This window comes from Rana temporaria, chromosome 2 (genome assembly GCF_905171775.1).
Source record: "Rana temporaria chromosome 2, aRanTem1.1, whole genome shotgun sequence".
NCBI lineage: Eukaryota > Metazoa > Chordata > Amphibia > Anura > Ranidae > Rana > Rana temporaria.
In genome coordinates this window covers 64,895,214-64,916,911 of record NC_053490.1, presented here as the reverse complement: position 1 = coordinate 64,916,911, position 21,698 = coordinate 64,895,214, and the positions used below count along the sequence as shown (strand labels likewise).

Genomic DNA, 21,698 nt, shown 5'->3' with positions numbered 1-21,698 from the left:
CACACATTGTACATTATATAATACTGTAATAGAGTAGATCATATGATTTTACAAGCATTTTAACTTGACTCACACTGGGGATTGCTGTCAGGCAGGGAGGGAGAGAGGGAGAGAAGACATCACATTACATGGTAAGACCTAACCTGAAAATAAGCCCTACTGTGTCTTTTGTTGCCAAAATTAATATAAGACCCAGGCTTATTTTCGGGGAAACACGGTAGTGGTAGCACCGGCCCCACTTGCAGGTGCAGGAATCCGCTGGTAAATTGCATGGTGCAAAGGTACCATGTGATTTCCCTGCGGTTGTGTTTTTGAAAAGGTGCAAGCACCCATTTTTTTTTTTTGCAGACACAGCCGCATATGAATGAGTCGCAAACCCACACAAGTGTGAACCTAGGGTAATAAACATGTCCAGTGTGCATGATGAGGCCCTTTGGTGACACCAGACAGTTATGTGCCCTCACACTTTGATCTAGACCGCTCCACTATGGTGTGCACGAGCCCCATGTGAATGAATAGAGACAGATATACTACTGTTCGGGCTGCCGTGCTCCTCCCGTCCATGGGGCGTCGCTGTTGGCACTGTATGTATCAGCGGCGGCGCTCTGAGTTGCGGTGTCGGTGGTAAGGTGTATCCCGGACGGCTCAGCACTCTCTGGTATTCAGTCGCTCGCTATGTCGTGTGTGTTGTGCTGCTTCAGGTGGTGCGGGGATGGCGGCTCCGGGCACATTCCGCTCAAGGAGATGCCGGCTGTACAGCTGGACACTCAGCACATGGGTGAGACTGGGGGGGCCGGGAGGGGTATGGCGGGCAGGGTGGGAGCTTCTTCCTCCTCTATGGACTCTGTGTGTGTCATCTCCTACACAGCCCTGTCCCCCAGGCTCCATACATAGTGTGTGTCTATGGAGCTTCTCCCACGGGTTTAACCCTTTCACTGCCAGAGCTGGGATTGCCACCCAAACCTATTCTGGTATTCCTCCTACATGTAAAAACCATCTCGTTTTATTTTATGCTAGAAAACTACCCAGAACTCCCAGACATAATATATATTTTTTTTTCTACGCAGAGATCCTAGAGAATAAAATGGCAGCTGTTGCAATTTTTTTTTTTGTCACACGGTATTTGCGTAGCAATTTTTGAAACGCAATTTTTGTTTGGGGGGGGGGAAATTCTCCTTTTAACCCCTTCGGATCGCCCCACGCAGATATACCGCGGCAGGGCGGCCCTCCTGTGTGAAATCACATATTTGTATGTGATTTCTTCATGCATGGGGTCTGCGGCGCGTGCTGGCGACGATCCACTCCCGCTGTGATTGGACGCAGAGGGAGCCAATCGGTTGATCTGGCGGGCGCAATGTAGATCGTTTGTGAGAAAGGCAGACCGCCGTTCTGCCTATGTAAACAAGACAAAGATCGCTGTTTTGCCAGAGGGGAAGATCTTGTGCTTCTGCTAAGCAGAAACCCGGATCTCTGCCCCCCCCAAGTCAAAGCACCCCCTACAGCAGGGATATGCAATTAACGGACCTCCAGCTGTTGCGGAACTACAGGTCCCATGAGACATAGCAAGATTCTGACCGCCACAAGCATGACACCCAGCGACAGAGGCATGATGGGACTTGTAGTTTTGCAACAGCTGGAGGTCCACTAATTGCATATCCCTGCCCTACAGTTAGAAAGCACCCCCCAGTGACACACTTAGCCCTTTGATTGCCCCTGATGTTAACCCCTTCCCTGTCAGTGTCCTTAATATAGTGACAGTGCATTATTTTTTTTTAGCACTGAGCACTGTATTGGTGTCTCTGGTCCCCAAAAAGTGTTAGCTGTCTGCCGCAATGTCGCAGTCCCGCTAAAAATCCCTGATCGCTGCCATTACTAGTAAAAATAAATAAATAAACATAATCCATAAATATAGCCCATAGTTTGTAGACACTATAACTTTTTTGCAAACCAATCAACGTATGCTTATTGTTTTTGTTGAGAGAACCAAAAAATGTAGCAGACAACATATTGGCCTAAATTGATGAATACATTTTTATTTTTTTGGGGTATGGTTTATAACATAAATATCTTGTTTTATAAAAAAAAAAAATCAGTCTTGTTTTCATAGCGGAAAAAATAATAAAACCTGCAGAGGTGATCAAATACCACCAAAAGAAAGCTCTTTTTTCTTTTGGGCAAAAAAAGGATATCAATTTTATTTGGGTACAGCGTTGCGCAATTGTCAGTTGCTGTATTACAAAAAATGGCCTGGCCATGAAGGGGGTAAAACCTTCCAGGGCTGAAGACTTTTAATGCAATAGTCAAACCAATTTTTTGGTAAAATATAAAAGACTATGATACGCCGAGTAAATGGATACCAAACATGTCGCGCTTTAAAATTGCGCACACTCGTGCCAAACTACGGTACTTGAAACTCCCCATAGGCGACACTTTAAAATCAGGGTGGATAAAAATCAATTTGTTTTCTTTTTTTTTTTTTTTTCCTGCTGATTGAATAAAAAATAAATCTTCTCTGGCCAGCTTAAAGTGGAGGTTCACCCAAAAAATAAATTTTTAACATTACATTCAGCCGAGTTGTCCTAATGACAATCAGGTTTTTTTTTTTTTTTCATACATACCATATTTTCACCGCCGCTTCCGGGTATGTCTTCTGCGGGACTGGGCGTTCCTATCTGATTGACAGGCTTCCGACTGTTGCATACAGCGCATCACGAGTTGCCGAAAGAAGCCGAACGTTGATGCGCAGGCGCCGTATAGAGTCGCACCGACGTTTGGCTTCTTTCGGCAACTCGTGATGCGCTGTATGCGACGGTCGGAAGCCTGTCAATCAGATAGGAACGCCCAGTCCCACAGAAGACATACCCGGAAGCGGCGGTGAAATACGGTATGTACGGGGGGGAAAAAAAACAGCCGATTGTCATTAGGACAACTCGGCTGAATGTAATGTTAAAAATGTATTTTTGGGTGAACCCCCGCTTTAACTTTAGGTTTTGGGTCGCTGTCACCGCGGTATGAAGTGTGCGTAGCATCCACTACATACAATATACAGCACTGTGTGTTCCAGCAGCAGTGCAGGGACTCGGCCTCCTTTTCCTCAGACTAAGTGCTGCTCAGCCATTCACGGGAAGCCATGAATTTTTGCAAATGAATACAAGGCTTCCTCTGGTTGAGGTGGAGAGACAGGTGGATGACATCTCAATCTCCACCTCAACCTCCACCAATCAGAGGAAGCCTTCATTCATAAAAATACAAAGCTCTCTGCAAATGGTTGAGCAGCACTCAGCCTGACTTGATGTATTTCCTGCAGTGTAATGGAAGTCACAGGACTGCTACCAGATCACAATGTTGTATACGGCTGATGTGACAAACCGTTTATACAGCGTTGATGGCGGCTACGTTTCTTGGCGAAGGTTTTTCACCAGCTTGGCCCAGACAAACTGTTTGCGGTATACAGTAAAACCTTGGTTTGAGAGTAACCTGGTTTGAGAGCGTTTTGCAAGACAAGCAAAATGTTTTAATACATTTTTCCTTGATATACAAGCGATGTCTTGATATAAGAGTAGCGTCATGTCACATCTGAGATTAAAAGAGAAGAGAGGCGCCTCTAAGTGTAGCAATATGGTTATATTTAATGAAGGTGCAACTTATTGCTACACTTAGATGTGCCTCTCTTCTCTTTTATACCCTGTAAAAATGCTTTGATATACAAGTGCTTTGGTTTACAAGCATCTTTCTTGAATGAATTATGCTCGCAAACCAAGGTCTTACTGTAGTTTCATTCATACATGTTTAACCACTTGCCCACCGGGTTAATTCTGGCACTTCTCTCCATGTGAAAATCACAATTTTTTTGCTAGAAAATTAATCAGAACCCCCAAACATTATATATTTTTTTTTAGCAGACATCCTAGGGAATAAAATGGCAGTCATTGCAATACTTTTTGTCACACCGTATTTGCGCAGCAGTCTTACAAGCGCACTTTTTTTGGATAAAAATCACTTTTTTGAATTAAAAAATAAGACAACAATACATTTTGCCCAATTTTATATATTGTGAAAGATAATGTTACGCCGAGTAAAATGATACCCAACATGTCACGCTTAAAAATTTCCGCCCGCTCGTGGCATGGCGTCAAACTTTTACCCTTAAAAATCTCGATAGGCGACGTTTAAACAATTCTACAGGTTGCATTTTTTGAGTTGCAGAGTAGGTCTAGGGCTAGAATTATTGCTCTCACTCTAACGATTGCGGCGATACCTCACTTGTGTGGTTTGAATACCGTTTTCATATGCGTGCGCTACTCGCGTATGCGTTTGCTTCTGCGCGCGAGCTCGTCGGGACGGGGCGCTTTAAAAAAATTTTTTTTGGTTTTCTTATTTATTTTTATTTATTTTTATAATTTTTTACACTGAAAAAAAAAATAAATAATAATTGATCACTTTTATTCCTATTACAAGGAATGTAAACATCCCTTGTAATAGAAAAAAGCATGACAGGTCCTCTTAAATATGACATCTGGGGTCAAAAAGACCTCAGATCTCATAATTAGACTTAAATGCAAAAAAAAAAAAAAATGTCATTTTTTCAAATGACAAAAAAAAAATGTTTCTTTAAGAGGCTGGGCGGGACTGACGTTTTGACGTCACTTCCGCCCAGCAGAGCTATGAGGACGGGTGAAGGAGATTTCTCCTTCAGTCCCGTCCCCGCTCAGCTGCCGGACACATCCGATCCCCTCCGCCGCTACCGACGGCTTCGGTAAGCGGCGGAGGGCGCGGGAGGGGGGGGGCCCTCTCCCGCCACCGATAACGGCGATCTTGCGGCGAATCCGCCGCGGAGACCGCCGTTATCGTGTACACCACCGCCCCCTGAAAAGATGAATATCTCGGTTGTGGCAGCAGCTGCTGCCGTTATCGAGATATTCAACTTTAAAAAGAGGACGTCTTTTTGACATGGGGCGGTGGTCAAGAGGTTAAGGGGCAGTAAAAGCAGGCGGTTGCTGTGACAGTAAAAGTGTATAGAGCCGAACAATCGCCTGCAACCATGTGCTATGCTTGTGATTCTGTTGCGGGATTTTTGGGGTTAAATCGGGTGGTGAGGGGGTGACATTTTGCCTACTCGCCACCTATCAGATGCTCTCTGAAAACTGATCCACCACAGATTGCTCTTCAGAGGGCTCATGTGAATGGATTCTAACACAAACCTGGAGTTAGGTGTTAAAACTGAACTCCAAGTAAAGCTTTTATTGCCTAGTTACATTGGTCCAGTAAATATGTTTTACCTGTGGGACTGCTGTGTAAGTGCCAGTACTACAGTGATCATTGCTGTGTTCTGGGCTTTCCAAATTCAAAGCTTTTTTTTTATTGAATGAGGTGGAGATCATGACATCACCGTCCCTCCTCTCCACAACGTTTGATCAGAGAATATCTTGCATTTATTGAGGGAAAATAGGTTGCTCTGTGCTTAGAAGTGACACCTCCCATCCCCCCAATGTAGTGCCTACTACAGTGTTTCTCTGCTTTGAGAATGGTCCCATGGGTATGGCTTCTGTGTACGTACTTTGGTCCAAGCTGGACCAATGCAACTACAATGGTAACCCATGCCTGGAGTTCAGCTTTTAAACAGTTTAATATTTTAAAATACATTCTGGTCACAGGCTGCCTATCACAACTTTTTTTTTTATTATTTTTTATATACAATTAAAGTGGCTGTAAAGGCAGAAGTTTTTTTTTATCTGAATGCGTTCAGATAAAAAACCTCCATGTACAGCAGCCCCCTAATACTTACTAGAGCCCATCTCGATCCAGCAATGTTGCAGGGGGTGTCTCCGCTGGCCGGGACTCCCCTCCTTATTGGCTGAGGCAGCAGCGCCATTGGCTCCCGTTGTTGTCAATCAAAGTCACTCAGCCAATGATGAGAGAAAGGGGGTGGGGGCAGGCAGTGGCTCCATGTCTGAATTGACTCAGGGAGCTGTGACTCCGCTCGGATGCCCCCAATCTGCTTGCTGTGGGGGGCAGTAGGGAGGGGCCAGAAGAGACAAAGAGGGACCCGGGAAGAGGAGGTTCTGGGCTGTTCTGTGCACAACTAGAACTAGGGTGTACTTAAAGCAGGGGTTGACAAATTTGCTTGGAATCTAGGAGCCAGGTAAAAAAGTTAGGAGCCAGAAAACGCGCCCCGTCCTGACGAGCTTGCGCGCAGAAGCGAACACATACGTAAGCAGCGCCCGCATATGTAAACGGTGTTCAAACCACACGTGAGGTATCGCTGCGATTGGTAGAGCGAGAGCAATAATTCTAGCCTTAGACCTCCTCTAACTCAAAACATGCAACCTGTAGATTTTTTTTTAAACGTCACCTATGAAGATTTTAAAGGGTAAAAGTTTGTCGGCATTCCACGAGCGGACGCAATTTTGAAGCGTGACATGTTGGGTATGAATTTACTCGGCGTAACATTATCTTTCATAATATAAAAAAAAAAATGGGGATAACTTTACTGGTGTCTTATTTTTTAATGAAAAAAAGTGTAATTTTTTCACAAAAAAAGTGCGCTTGTAAGACCGCTGCGCAAATACGGCGTAACAGAAAGTATTGCAACGATCGCCATTTTATTCTCTAGGGTGTTAGGATAAAAAATATATATAATGTTTGGGGGTTCTAATTAGAGGGAAGAAGATGGCAGTGAAAATAGTGAAAAACAACATTAGAATTGCTGTTTAACTTGTAATGCTTAACTTGTAATACCAACGGCCACCACCAGATGGCGCCAGCTCACATCTGGTGGTAATAACTTGTAATACCAACGGCTCACCACCAGATGGCCCCAGCTCAAAAAAAAAAAAAAAAATTTTTTTTTTTTTTTTTTTTTTTTTTTTTTTGCCCCCTTCCAATTCAAGTCGCCAGGACCCTATTTCTAGTCGCCATGGCGACCTGGCGCCCGGGATTTGTCGAGCCCTGACTTAAAGCATACCCTGCTTTAAGTACACTCACTTTACATACACTCGCGAGTAAGGACATACCTGTGAGTGTATGTAAAGTGCCTTACAAGTACTGTACAGACATTTTGCAGCCGCGGTAGAAGGAGCTGACGCTCAAAGAGCATAGCCTGCCTTGTTCCAGTGTGCCCCTGACACCCCCACTACAGCTCCTGACACCTCCACTACAGTCCCTGACCCCCCCCCCCCCCACTACACCCTAGAAGTGAAAAAATGTATTGTTTCACTTTAAGTACATTTTCATTTTACATACATGCTCTGGTCCCATTGTGTACTTAAAAGTGGGGTATGCCTGTATAACATGTTTTTTTGCTGTGTACTGATGCTAAATGTGTCTATACCTTAGTCTACAATCTTCCTTGACCACTTCAATACCACACGCCGTCATATGTCCTGGTATTTAGGCGGGGGGATATCTGAATGATGGGTGCAGCTACAGGCATCATTTAGATAACCTTTTTTTCAGCCGGCAATTCTGCGCACCATAAGAATGATCATAGCAGCAGTTCCGCCACTTGATCGTTCTTATAGGCGGCGGGAGGGGACGCCCTCCTGCCTCCAACTGGTGCTTTTCCGGGTTCTCCCGTGCCATCGGGGGCCCAGAAAACGAATCGGATCTCTATGACCGTCGGAGGCCCGGGTGCGATGTTATGACGTCACGCCAGGGTACCCAGAAGTAAACAAAACCGCAATCGCGGCTGTCGGCATGAGATTGTGAATTTCTTTTTCACAATCTCATTCTTCCCAGCCTGGAGGAGAGATGTGGGGTCTTATTGACCCTGTATTTCTCCATAGAGAGGACCTGTCACACAGTGTTCCTATTACAAGGGATGTTTCAATTTCTTTTAATAGGAATAAAAGTGATCAAAAAAAAGGTGTATAAGTAAAGTGAAATACAATTTTAAAACGCCCCTGTCCCCGGTAGCTCGCGCTCAGAAGCGAACACACGCGCAAGTCCTGCCCACATATGTAAACACCGTTCAAACCACACGTGAGGTATTGCCGCGTGCGTTAGAGTGCGTGCAACAATTCTAGCTGTAGACATCCTCTAACGCTAAACTGGTAACCTGTAAAAATTAAAGCGTCGCCTATGGAGATTTTTAAGTACCGAAGTTTGGCACCATTCAATGAGTGTGCGCAATTTTAAAGTGTGAAAAGTTGGGTATCTATTTACTCGGTGTAACTTCGTCTTTCACATTATACAAAAAATTGGGCTATTGTTACGGTTTTGTTTTTTTAATTCATGAAACTTTTTTTTTTTTTCAAAAATAAACGGCGTTTGAAAAATTATTGCGCAAATACCGTGCGAGATAAAAAGTTGCAATGACCGCCACTTTATTCCCTAGGGTGTCTGCTAAAAAAAAATATATGTAATGTTTGGGGGTTCTGATTAATTTTCTAGCAAGAAAATTTGGATTTTTACATGAAGGAGAGAAGTGCCAGAATATGCCCAATATTGAGGTGGTTAAAGTAGATCTAAAAACATTTCTTAAATCCATTTTGGATGGAATAGTGAGAAGTGTTACAGCACAAGGCCGTTTTTTTTTTTTTTTTTCTTTTCTTTGCCATCTGTGTTTCACTTCCTGTCCGGTTAAAAAAAGGATGTGTTTCCTGTGTTCCCGTGTGAGAAATTCCCTCTTGGTTGTCACAAGAACACGTGTCCCCATTGGGAGACAAGGAGCAAAGATCTTTCTAAAAGGAACACAGGCAGCAATATAAACCTGACACAAGTTCTCACCCTCCCCACTCTATCTGAACCTTAAAAAATAAATAAGGTTTTGCCTTTAGTTATACTTTAACTGATTGCCACCTCATCCCTGTACATTATTAATGATTCATGGGAAACATAAGGCTGCTGTATTGATCTCACCTGGTTACCTGACGTCTTAGTTATATTGTCCAAAAAAAAAGATCACATTACTTGTCAACAAATGTTTAGGAGCCGATTCACACAGGGGGGACAGCCGCCTGACAAGTCACGTCCCGCTCTGTTCAATAGAACCGTTCTAATAGTCGCTCCGACTTCAAAAAAGGTTCTTGTACGACTTTGGGGGCGATTTGCATTGACTTCAATACAGAAGTCTTTTTGCAGGTCGCCTCTGAAGTCGTCTTCAGGTCGCCTTACCGAGTCGCCCCCGAAGTCGTGCTGCCCCAGTGTCAATGGGCTCTAACTGAAGTGTTTAAAACAAATATTTAAAACCAGAAGAGTATCTAAAGCCAACTTTGTTTAAAGGGGTTGTAAAGGTAAAAAAAAAATTTCCCTAAATAGCTTCCTTTACCTTAGTGCAGTCCTCCTTCACTTACCTCATCCTTCCATTTTGCTTTAAATGTCCTTATTTCTTCTGAGAAATCCTCACTTCCTGTTCTAATGCGATGCTTTCTCCCTGGTGTGGAGAAAGCCTCTTGAGGGGGCGAGCAGGAGAGTCAGGACGCCCACTAATACACAACTCCTTTCTCTATCTGCAAAGTAGTGTGTCCTGACTTGCCTGCTCGCCCCCTCCCCCCTCAAGAGGCTTTCTCCACACCAGGGAGAAAGCCTCACATTACTGTGTGGGGTTACAGACAGAAGAACAGGAAGTGAGGATTTCTCAGAAGAAATAAGGACATTGAGCCCCGGTTCACACTGGGTACGATTTGGAACGATTTGAGATGCGATTTGACATGTCAAATCGCATCTCAAATCGGCGGCAATTGTCGGCAATGGCACTGTCCTAATCAGTGCGACGCCGCATCTGCGATTTCAAAAAGTAGCTCCTGTACTACTTTTTGCGATTTCGGGCCGCGATTTACATTAAATTGCGGCCAAAATCGCAGCCGCGAAATCGCGGTAAAATGCGCGATTTTACAGCGATTTCGGCCGCAATTTAATGTAAATCGCGGTCCGAAATCGCAAAAAGTAGTACAGGAACTACTTTTTGAATTCGCAGCAGTGTGAACCTAGGCTCAAAAGCAAAATGTAAGGATGAGTTAAGTGAAGGAGGACTGTCTGTGTCTCTGCTAGGGGAAATTTACTCTGATTCTGGTTCTGGTGACCATTGTTACCAATTCTGAAAATGAAGAAAAATCCAAGATTTTTAGTGGTAATAGAGGGGGAAATCTTCTTTTGGAGAGATTTCCTTGTGTTTCCTCTTCTAGCTACAAGACAGGAACGGAAGGCAATTCTCCACATTGGGATAAAGATGGTAAAAAACCTGACCATTCCTACTCCATTGTTTTTTTTTTTTTAATTATTATGCCCAAAACATACAAGCAAATTACCAGTTTATGCGTACTGGGTATTGGTATGAGAGTGCAATGTCATACAGACAATATTAGAAAGATTATCAGAATTGGTAAGAAAGGCGCATTTGACCACTGGGCACGTAAACCCACTTAATAACCAGACCAATTTTCAGCTTTCGGTGCTCTCACAATTTGAATGACAATTACTCAGTCATACAACACTGTACCCAAATGAAATTTTCGTCCTTTTTTTCACACACATAGAGCTTTCTTTTGGTGGTATTTAATCACTGTTGGGTTTTTTATTTTTTGCGCTATAAGAGAAAAAAGACTGAAAATTCTGTAAAAAAAAAATGAATTTTTCTTTGTTTCTGTTATAAAATTTAGCAAATTTAGTATTTTTTCTTCATTCTTTTGCATAAATGTGAAAGATGAAGTTACGCCGAGTAAATACCCAACATGTCACCCTTCAAAATTGCACACGCTCGTGGAATGGCGCCAAACTTCACTACATAAGAATCCCCATAGGCGACGTTGCAGAGTATTGTGGGGTATTGCACAGGGAGGGATGGATGGCTGGATCTGTGACTGCATTTGTCACAGATCTAGCCCACAGCAGCTGCTGCTGCTTCTGCTCTCTCCCCTCTCCTCTCACACACTGTACAGAGAGGGAGGAACCGGCGTCATCACATGACGCCGGTTTGTTTACAAGTGATCGCTCCGTCATTGGACGGAGCGATCACGTGGTAAACTGCCGCTGTCATCGGCGATTTTCCGTGATCCGGACCCGGCGGTCATGGACATTCCTGTGTGCGCGCCCCAGAGTTAAGCAACCGCCTTGTAGACGTATTTCGTCTATAGGGCGGTTGTTAACTGGTTAAAGAGGAAGTAAACCCTCACAATTTTTTTTAAACACCTGCAAGAAAAAGGCATAATGAGCTAGTATGCACAGCATACTAGCTCATTATGTGGCACTTACCTTAGATTGAAGTCCTCCTCGGTCCCGTCCGCCGCCGCCGTGTCCCCTGGAGCTTCTTCCTGTTTTCACCGCTGTTAAAACCAGGTACCCACATAAAAAGGGGCCAAATGGGGCACTGGGGGGGGGGGGAGAGAGAGAGACAAGAGGAGCTTCCTCTTATATTTATATATATTTATTTATTTATTTTTAAAGCTTTTTCCCAAAAAAATTCAGGACCCTTTCACAGTGGAAAAGCACATTCTGTGCGAGTGTTCAGCACCACGCCTGAAGGCGCTGCCCTTGCAGGACACGTGGCTGCCATTAATTGTTTATGGTACACTAAATGCATCTTGCAAACTCGCTGCGTTTACGCCCACCATACCACATGGAACCGCAGTTTGGTGCAGTATAAGCTGAAAAGGTAGTGCTTGCGCTACCTTTTGCGCAGTTCCAGGTATTTGGCAGCCCGTTCAAATGATTAGGCTGGCAAAACCAGACTGAAAAGGAACGCACACTGTCCAGAGTGAAGCAGCCCTGAGGGGTTCTACACTCCGCAGCTTGTTGTTTAAATCGAATTGTAAAGCTAGCTATGGATATTATTGGACAGAATAGGGCAGGATCCAAAGCTGTCGGGTTTCTATAACTGTTTGTGGAACTCGTAAAAAAGGTTCCTTTCCTTTTCTTGGTGACAGCGTTGTTGCTGGTATGGGAAAGTAGGATAACAACAATACAAATCTATATGACCATAGTTCTTAACTTGGGATTGGTTCTCCACTAAACTATTTCAGACCGTACTCTAAAACTGGATTCATGACTTACCTAAATCTTCGTCTTGGTCGACCAAGACTGGTAGTTTGTACAAGTTGGCATGTTGTATCCTCCTTTACTGCTCTGTTGAATGCTACTTATTTGATGCACCTCTTCACCCAGCTGTACACCCCTCTGTATCCATTTCACAATATATTCCAATCACTGTACAGCAGGGGTCGACAAAATCCGGGCGCCAGGTCGCAATTGCGACAAATTGTGACCTAGCGGCCAGTAATTGAGGCCATGGCCTCAATTGCCGCCGCGATCGCGCGAAGGGGGAGGTGAGGGCGCACAGAGGCACAGGATCCGTTCGCCCCCACCTCCCCGGCCCCGCGATAGCGACGGCCGGTAATTGAGGCGGCGGCCTTGTGAAGTCCCAAGCTCTTCCTTCCTTCTGTGAGCTGTGACCTTCTGTGAGCTGGCGCCATCTGGTGGTGGCCGTTGGCATTACAAGTTAAACAGCTTTCTAATGTGTAATCTTTCACTATTTTTCACTGCCATCTCCTTCCCCACTAAGTAGAACCCCCAAACATTATATATATTTTTTATTCTAACACCCTAGAGAATAAAATGGTGATCATTGCAATACTTTCTGTCACGCCGTATTTGCGCAGCGGTCTTACAAGCGCACTTTTTTGGGGAAAAAAATACACTTTCTTTTAATGAAAAAATAATACAACAGTAAAGTTATCCCATTTTTTTTTTTATTGTTAAAGATGTTACGCCGAGTAAATTGATACCCAACATGCCGCGCTTTAAAATTGCGTCCGCTCGTGGAATGGCGACAAACTTTTACCCTTTAAAATCTCCATTGGCGACGTTTAAAAAAATCTACAGGTTGCATGTTTTGAGTTAGAGGAGGTCTAGAGCTAGAATTATTGCTCTCGCTCTAACGATCGCGGTGATACCTCATGTGTGGTTTGAATACCGTTTACATGCGGGCGCTACTCATGTATGCGTTCGCTTCTGCGTGCGAGCTCGTCGGGACGAGCGCGTTTTCTGGCTCCTAACTTTTTTAGCTGGCTCCTAGATTCCAAGCAAATTTGTCAAACCCTGCTGTACAGAGCCTTTCAACCAGTTTGGTATAGATGCATTGGAACATGTGCCTGCAATCTGTATCCAGTGAAGAATTGATTTTTAAAAATGGAAAAAATATTTTTGGTTGGAGTAAAAAACAAATGACATTTGTGGTATGTACAGTTAATGCATCTTCCCCTCTTTGCAGGAACGGATGTCGTAATTGTTAAAAATGGCAGAAGAATCTGTGGCACTGGTGCCTGCCTTGCCAATGCTCCTCTTCATCAGAACAAGAGTTACTTTGAGTTTAAAGTCCAGTCTACAGGTTGGTATACACTGGTTGTTTGCTAGTATAACCTTAGAAACTGTGGTAAACCCAGGTGGATCGAAGGCATAACAAAAGAATGTATCTGGGCTTACTGTAAGCTTGCCTATTCACATCAGTAGTTGACAAAGTTCAACATTTTTGTACTCCTCCAGTTGTTCAGGAACTACAATTCCCATCATCCCTAGTCATGTCTGTGAATATCAGTGTTTTACAATGCCTCATGGGACGTGTAGTTCCGCAACAGCTGGAGGGCTGTATTTTGGAGATACCTGCTCTAGAGAAACCCTGGTTGAGAGTGGCTGGTCTAAGCACACAGACAACTGCCACCTGTTTTCGGATTCCATTTAAAAAGCTTGTCCCATAATGGCACTTAAGGTCTGGAATAAGTAATTGACAGTTTTTTACTATGAACTAGCTCCTTTTTAATGCCTGGGATTGGTGATGCCTAAAAGCAGCCATATGCGGCTAGAATTTGATACTTAAATATCTGAAATTTGAGCCTTGCATGGCCCTGTCAGCCTTACCTGACTTTGCTTTTCGGCGATACCAGGTAGACAATTGAAAGCCAGCAATAGATGGATTGAATTTCTGCCAGTTCAGCAAGTACCAGCCAAAATTTAACCCATCCTAGGGGCAGGCCGATTGTACTGACGTTGATTCATTGACCTGTTTTTTTTGTTGTTGTTTTTTTCATGGGATCACTGTCGGTGGCTATAGCAGCTAGCAGTGATTATTGTGTTCTGAACAGCAGGGAAGGCCAGCACCCACCAGCAAAGCACAATAACGCTCTGGGAAGAATTCTCCCATCAACACTGACTGTGTTGATGGGGGAAATCAAGACATTTTTCTTTCCTTCCACTATGGTGGAAGGAAAGAAAATTGCACAATCTATGGGCTGCTTAACTGTTCATGTATTCTGGCAGCCGGCTAAGCAGATTCTTCCAAGCATGCTGTTTTTATTGTGGATGGAGGAATCTATTTGATTTCTCATGTTCATTCCGGGGGCTGAACAAGAGAAATTTATGCTGGTGTGGCTAGCCTTAAGCCTAGTTTTCACAGTAGGTTTTTTAATTTATTTAACCAAGCAGGGGTGAACAAAAAAAAAACTGACAACTGCTGTACTAACTGCCCGACATTGGTACAGCAAACACCCCTGCTGTTCTATTGTGTTATGACAGAGAACACTCTGGCTAATGGCTGTGAGGGAGCTGATCGGCAGACCTTTTTCAGTCATGCCTAATTGACAGAACCCGGGTGGACTTCAGTACTTACGGGCAGATTGTCAGCTGGTTTCTATTGAACTGACCATTGCTACCCCGACATGCGGCCCGTGTGTACTAGGCTTTAGGTGCACTTCTGGGCATGCAAATTTTGTTATGGCTATAAGGTACATCCGTGAGTGAATAATCTGGAAGGACTGCATTCCTGTGCAGTTAAAATTGTGCTGTGCTGACCTGTACCTTACAGCTCCTCTTTTTCTTAGAAAAGTAAAAATAAGCACATAAGTGTGTATGTGCTAAAACACTTCCCTAGCTTCGTACTAATGAATATGCGGCCAGCAAGATGTGTACAAGCCAGGGCCATTGTGAGCTAATGATGAAGGTGGTAAAGAAGTTAAAAAACAACAAGACAATGGGATCTAAAGGAAACGCTTCACTACACAATATACATTGTGCAATACACATTTCTTTCTTCAGCGTGCAGATTTGTGATTAGATTACTGTCTACTCTAGACAGTATTATCAAAAGGTAAATTCACCAAGATATGGAAGTCATTGTAAATACTCCTAAATATTTTTATCTCATCACTTTTATACAAATTTTTATACAAAATTAATTCGGTATTGGATACCACTAACGTTCGTGTATTTTTTATTTTTTTCACATGACTTCTTTATTCACAGAATCTTTCTGGTTTAAGCTGTGTTGTTGGTTATTCTAATAGAGCGTCATACTTTTATAATCAAAAAATAAAAAGGTTTAATCATATTCTAATAGAGCGTCAAATGGCTCCATGTTCTGCTTTCCTTAGTGGGGTAGTTTAAGTTAATTATCTGCAGCCTGAGCTTAGGTTTACACTGGTGAGCGGAAAACACTGCATGCGGTTCGCACAGATTTTGCACCGCATTTCAGTGCATTTTGTATGGCTCAATTGCATCGCATCTGCACCAAAATGGTGCAGGACCCTTTGTTTTTGTTTTTCTGCACTTGAATCGCATCGCTTGGATTTTCTGGCAATCGCACTGCGTGTTGTGATCTGTTTTGGGATGTCCTTAATCTAGCATTGACAATCACAGCAAATCACACGGACATGCGTGATTGCCTTACAGTGCTATGCAGGATTACCTGGTGAGGGAAAAAAAGCTGGAAAAGAAATTATGTAGTCACATCATCTAAGCCGGATTGCCAGGCTGATATATATATATATATATATATATATATATATATATATATATATATATATATATATATATATATATATAATTTTCCTTTAGTGACCTAACCTAGACTATACCCCTTGCACGGTTTAGGAGATATTCACAGTACCTACAGGTAAGCCTTATTATAGGCTTACCTGTAGGTACAAGTGGCGTAACGGGGTTTATAACTACTTTAAATGTGGCTCTAGTTTGCTGATATTTATGCACCTCTCTGTACAGACTAATTGAAAGCTGCCTTCACATCAGTTGAAACAAACAAAAAAATGCCTGAGCATCTAAACAAAAAAATGTTTTGTTATTATTTTTTTATTTTTTTTGCCACCGGTTTGCAAGAGTCCCTAGATTTGTTTTAAGTGTGGTTTTTTTTTTATTTTTTTTGCAAGAAATACATTTTTTTTTTTTTTTTTTGTGATGTTTTTGTAAACAATGGAAAGAAACAATAGCAATGAAAACCCTTAAGGCTGTTGATATAAACTTGCTTTTTCCAATGATTACAGGTGTCTGGGGAGTTGGTGTTGCAACCCAAAAAGCCAACCTTAATCCGATTCCATTAGGAAGAGATGTACACAGTCTTGTGATGAGAAACGATGGAGCCATCTATCACAACAACGAGGAGAAGAATAGGCTACCTGCCAACAGCCTTCCACAAGAGGGCGATGTAGTGGTGAGTGCAACCCTTTGCATTAGGTGCTATGCTGTTTCTGTGCCAGAATGTTCAATTGTCTGTACTAACTTATTTTAAAGTGGAGGTTCCCCCTAAAAAAAATTCTAACAATACATTCAGAAGACTGATTGATTACACTGCGGGTATGCTGGGTTTTTTTTTTTTTTTTTTCGTACATACCTTGTTATCGCCGTTTCATCCCTCGGCTTCCGGGTATGATTCTTGCTGGACCTAGTTGATTGACGTTCCTCCGACCGGCGCATACTGCGCGTCACGACTTTCCGACAGAAGCCTAACGTCATTGCGCAGGCTCCGTATAGAGTCGACTCTATACGGCGTCTGCGCAGCGACGTTCGGCTTCTTTCGGAAAGTCGTGACGTCAAGTATGCGTCGGTCGGAGGAACGTCAATCAACTAGGAACGCCCAGACCCACAAGAATCATACCCGGAAGCTGAGGTATGTACTGGGAAAAAAAAATAAAACGGCATACCCGCAGTGTAATGAGTCTTCTGAATGTATTGTTAGAATTTTTTTTTTTTAGGGGGAACCTCCACTTTAAGTCGGCTTTGCTTCAGCACGGTTGCATGATCACCTCCCCTATGTTAGTTTGAGTACATGACAGCCTGCAATTACTGCGTAGGCGCAAGAATGGGAGGTGCATGCTGGGTAGCCAGCTGCCCGAGCCCCGGAAAAATACAGAAGCGGGCTTCAGATGCCCACGTTTATAGATGGAAAGTTTCTCGGCAGTTAAAAGCACCATACTAGCAAACAGTTAATTGACCAGTCATTGCTTGTATGGAATTTTTCTTATGATTTTTCTTAGTGTGTACCCAGCTTAAACAAAGGGGTGTCCACCAAGGTCTCTGACGTTATGGAGTGGTTGGCTGTTCATGCTACTACTATAATGTAACAGGTATTATTGTACCACTCAGGGCAGACTCAAATGCTAAGGAGTGGATAGATTTGGGGGGTTGGGTTACTAAAAATGTGTGTTTTTGTTTGGTGTTTCAGTGTAGAGCCAATTTAAACCAAATTTCCAGTTTTAAAGGGGTTGTAAAGGTAAACAATGTTTTCCTAAATAGCTTCCTTTACCTTAGTGCAGTCCTCCTTCACTTACCTCATCATTTGATTTTGCTTTTAAATGTCCTTATTTCTTCTGAAAAATCCTCACTTCCTGTTCTTCTGTCTGTAACTCCACACAGTAATGCGAGGCTTTCTCCCTGGTGTGGAGAAAGCCTCTTGAGGGGGCGAGCAGGAGTGTCAGGACACCCACTAACACACAGCTCCTTTCTCTATCTGCAAAGTAGAGTGTGTCCTGACTTGCCTGCTAGCCCCCTCAAGAGGCTTTCTCCACACCAGGGAGAAAGCCTTGCATTACTGTCTGTAGTTACAGACAATAGAACAGGAAGTGATTTCTCAGAAGAAATAAGGACATTTAAAAGCAAAATGGAAGGATGGGGTAAGTGAAGGAGGACTGCACTAAGGTAAAGGAAGCTATTTAGGGATTTATTTTTTTACCTTTTTACAACCCCTTTTAAGATGTTCTTATCCCCCCCCCAAAATACAAACATACACACCCTATTTTACAGAGGGCCCGGTAATGACATGTGTCCTTCCTCTTCTTTTGCGGCATGGTGGTGGGTGGTCCCCACTCTTGCGCTGAATAGTATTTTGATATTTTGGGATCAGAGGCACAAAATTGAGTGCTGGCCATCAACTGGATGGGTGGTGGCATCTAGTGGTAAATTAAACCTCTGACGGGGAGCATTGCAGCAAAAGTTGCATTTTTAGTTTTGGTATTTGAGTTTTTATCTTTTTTTTTTTTATTGTGCTTTAAGACTTATGTGGTATTAGAATTGTTTTGGGGCAAAAAGCCATACTTTTTCAGTTCATCATACAGTTTGGCTAATACAAATCAACATTGTTGCATATGTTTTTTTGTTTTTGTAGTCATTTTTATATTTATTTCTCCATTAAACACTGACTAATACAATTTTCCTTTTTTTTTTTCTTTAGGGCATTTCTTATGATCATGTAGAATTAAATGTGTATTTAAATGGAAAGAATATGCATTGTCCTGCATCGGGCATAAGAGGGACAGTCTTTCCTGTTGTATATGGTAAGTAATATCTTTCAGGCTGATATCCTTGTTGCCACTCTTTTATGTCTTAAAGCGGAGGTTCACCCGTACAATATACTTTTTCCCCTTAGATTCCTGCTCGTTTTGTCTAGGGGAATCGGCTAGTTGTTTTAAAATATGAGCAGTACTTACGGTTTACGAGATGCATCCTCTCCGTCGCTTCCGGGTATGGGCTGCGGGACTGGGAGTTCCTATTTTGATTGACAGTCTTCCGAGAGGCTTCCGGCGGTCGCATCCATCGCGTCACGATTTTCCGAAAGAAGCTGAACGTCAGTGCGCAGGCGCAGTATAGAGCCGCACCGACGTTCGGCTTCTTTCGGCTACTAGTGACGCGATGGATGCGACTGTCGGAAGCCTCCCGGAAGACTGTCGATCAAGAAGGAGAAGATGCATCTCGAAAACGGGTAAGTACTGCTCATATTTTAAAACAACTAGCCGATTCCCCTAGACAAAACGAGCAGGAATCTAAGGGGGAAAAAGTCACAAATATAATAAATGAATGAACTCCCGCTTTAACATTTTCTGTGTCCGCAGTTCCCAGTGGTTCCCTCCAGCTGACCTCTGTGTCACTACAGGGCACAGTGTTCGCATATGGGTCAGTGGGAGCAGACTTTAAGTAGAGCTGCACGATTAATCGTTAAAAAATCGTGATCTCGATTTCAAACCCCCCTCACGATCTCTATGTGGAATTTCCCGATTCATTCATGTAACAAGTATGGAGTGTTCTCTGCTCGCTCAGCTGTCAAAAGAAGAAAATCGGGCGGCCTGACAAGTTTTTCACAACATTGTCTGAGCTGGTAGATCACTATAAACATTGTAACTTTTCGTTCTTGGATCAAAGGGATGAACTTCTTTGTGTAAATAAGGGAAGTTTAACCACTTCTACCCCAGAAGATTTGGCTGCCCAGTGACTGGGCCATTTTTTGCAATATGGCACTGCATCGCTTTAACTGACAATTGCGCGATCGTGCGACGCTGTACCCAAACAAAATTGAAAAAAGAGGAGGTGATCACCATCTTGATAGAATCGATGTGTTGGCCACATCCCTAAAAGTACTAGACATGAAAGGTTACTCCTCCCCCTGGAGTGGGACTTTATTAGGCCAAACACTGATATGTGTAAAAGATGTTTTAATGAAAAATGGTATACATGATTACAAAAATATGTAAACATGCATCAAAACCAAGTGTGCATGTATATGACAAATATGCATACAACGCATAAAACGGCACATATAAAACAATAACTAGCAAGACTCTCCTAAAAAGGTTGTTCCCTTATACCCGACACGTTTCTGGTGTTTAGCCGTCATCAGGGGTCACAGATGGGGAGTGTGACGGTATTGGTATGATATCCCCGTCAACGTTCCCTTCTTCCCATAACGAAAATCACCCCAATATTCCACGAGAAGGAATATCCCTGGAGTCGCCCAGAAAGCCACACATGCCAAGCTTACTGCTGGAACAACACAGAGTTTAATGTTATAACACACACAGCTTATATGTCATTTCCAAAACTGTTACAATGACAAATCTCCGCCCCCCTCTTACACAGTGGGGGGTCTTCAATACAGCTCCTTTGAAATAAAGATATTTCTTTGAACTAATCGGTATCTAGCCGGTTCGGCACCGCATATAGAGAGATAATTACCACAATGAAGCAATCAGAATAATTAACACAAGCCACTTAAACACAGATCTCCTTCACACAACACAATAGATCAATTAACCTTTAGAAATAGTGAGGGGACATTAGCACTTCAATAACCGGATGGTAATCACAATGGCAAGCAGGGAGAATTAAACTGAGACATATAGGCAAATGTATCACAGGGAGCAATGTGGTCACAGTTCTTTTTAGCTCACAGTGGTCTCATATGAAAAATCTCATGGGTATAAAATATGTGAAAATGGAGTTGAATCTGAGTGTTAGTCCAACCCCGCCCGACAAGGATCAAATCAATTACTGTCGAGATAGTGAGCAGCAGTGTCCAGACCCAATGGCGCGGTATAAGACAATGTGAACTTGGCACATAAGAGTCTAGCAATGACGGGGCCCTTATTAAAGGGGTTATAAAGGAATTTTTTATTTTTTTTCATAATGAGCATCCTTTTGCTCAGAAGTTGCTCTATTTCTTCTCTGTTCACTTCCTGCTTGTCTGATTTTGCTGACCACAATGAAGGGAGGCTTTACTGCGGTGGTCAGTAACGTGCTCACCCCCTCCTGGGAACTACATCTGTGCGGCAGGATGCTCTCTACGTGTTAGAGACTTCAAGGAGGTGTGAATTACTGGGCGTGCCGCAATTCATACTGGGAAATGTAGTTCTTACATGAACGAGCGATGCAAACCAGGAAGTGAATGAGAGAGCAGAAACTAGAATGCCGGAGGTGATATAGATGAAGGAATTTAATAGATATTTCCTCTTTTTTCAACAGAATCATTACACTATTCTGTCTGTCTACCTTACAGACCTTAATTGTAGGCAACATTTTTTTTTCCTTTTACAACTCCTTTAAGGTAATCGCTGCTCTACAACTAGCCCAGGAAGAAATCCTTTAGTGCCTGCTATAGTCACACTTAGCCCACCATATCTCCATATGCGGAATACGTCTGTACAGATGGCGTTTTCCCTCATAAGAAAACGCCATCTGTACAGACGTATCCGCATTTTATATGTGCTGTTTTAAACGTTATATGTTTATTTGTCATACACGTGCACACTTGGTTTTGATGCATGTTTTTTACATATTTTTGTAATCATGTATACTATTTTTCATTAAAACATCTTTTACATATATCAATCAGTGTTTGGCCTATTAAAGTCCCACTCCAGGGGGAGTAACATTTGTTGTCCAAACAAAATTGACGTCCTTTTTTTCCCAGAAATAGAGCTTTCTTTTGGTGGTATTTGATCATCTCTGCGATTTTTTTTTTTTTTTTTTTTTTTTTTTTTTTTTTTTTTTTTGCGCTATAAACTAAAAAAGCGTCAAGTTTGAAAAAAAAAAACCACAATATTTTGTACTTTTTGCTATAGTAAATATGCCCAATTTTTTTCTTTTTAAAGGTGATTTTTTTCTCAGTTTAGGCCGATATGCATTCTTATAGCGTCTACAAAACAGGGGATGGA

General features: G+C 42.7%; 1 protein-coding gene across 1 annotated transcript in view; it reads left to right on the top strand.

Moving 5' to 3' along the window:
* Positions 1 to 607: 607 nt before the first annotated feature.
* SPRYD7 (SPRY domain containing 7) overlaps positions 608 to 21,698 on the top strand; it is a 26,535-nt gene continuing 5,444 nt past the window's right edge. The window contains exons 1-4 of the mRNA XM_040340286.1: positions 608 to 778; positions 13,205 to 13,321; positions 16,263 to 16,429; positions 18,446 to 18,548. Of these exons, the coding sequence (XP_040196220.1) occupies positions 676 to 778; positions 13,205 to 13,321; positions 16,263 to 16,429; positions 18,446 to 18,548 (490 nt within the window). The 5' untranslated portion in view covers positions 608 to 675. The remainder of the gene's footprint in view (positions 779 to 13,204; positions 13,322 to 16,262; positions 16,430 to 18,445; positions 18,549 to 21,698) is intronic.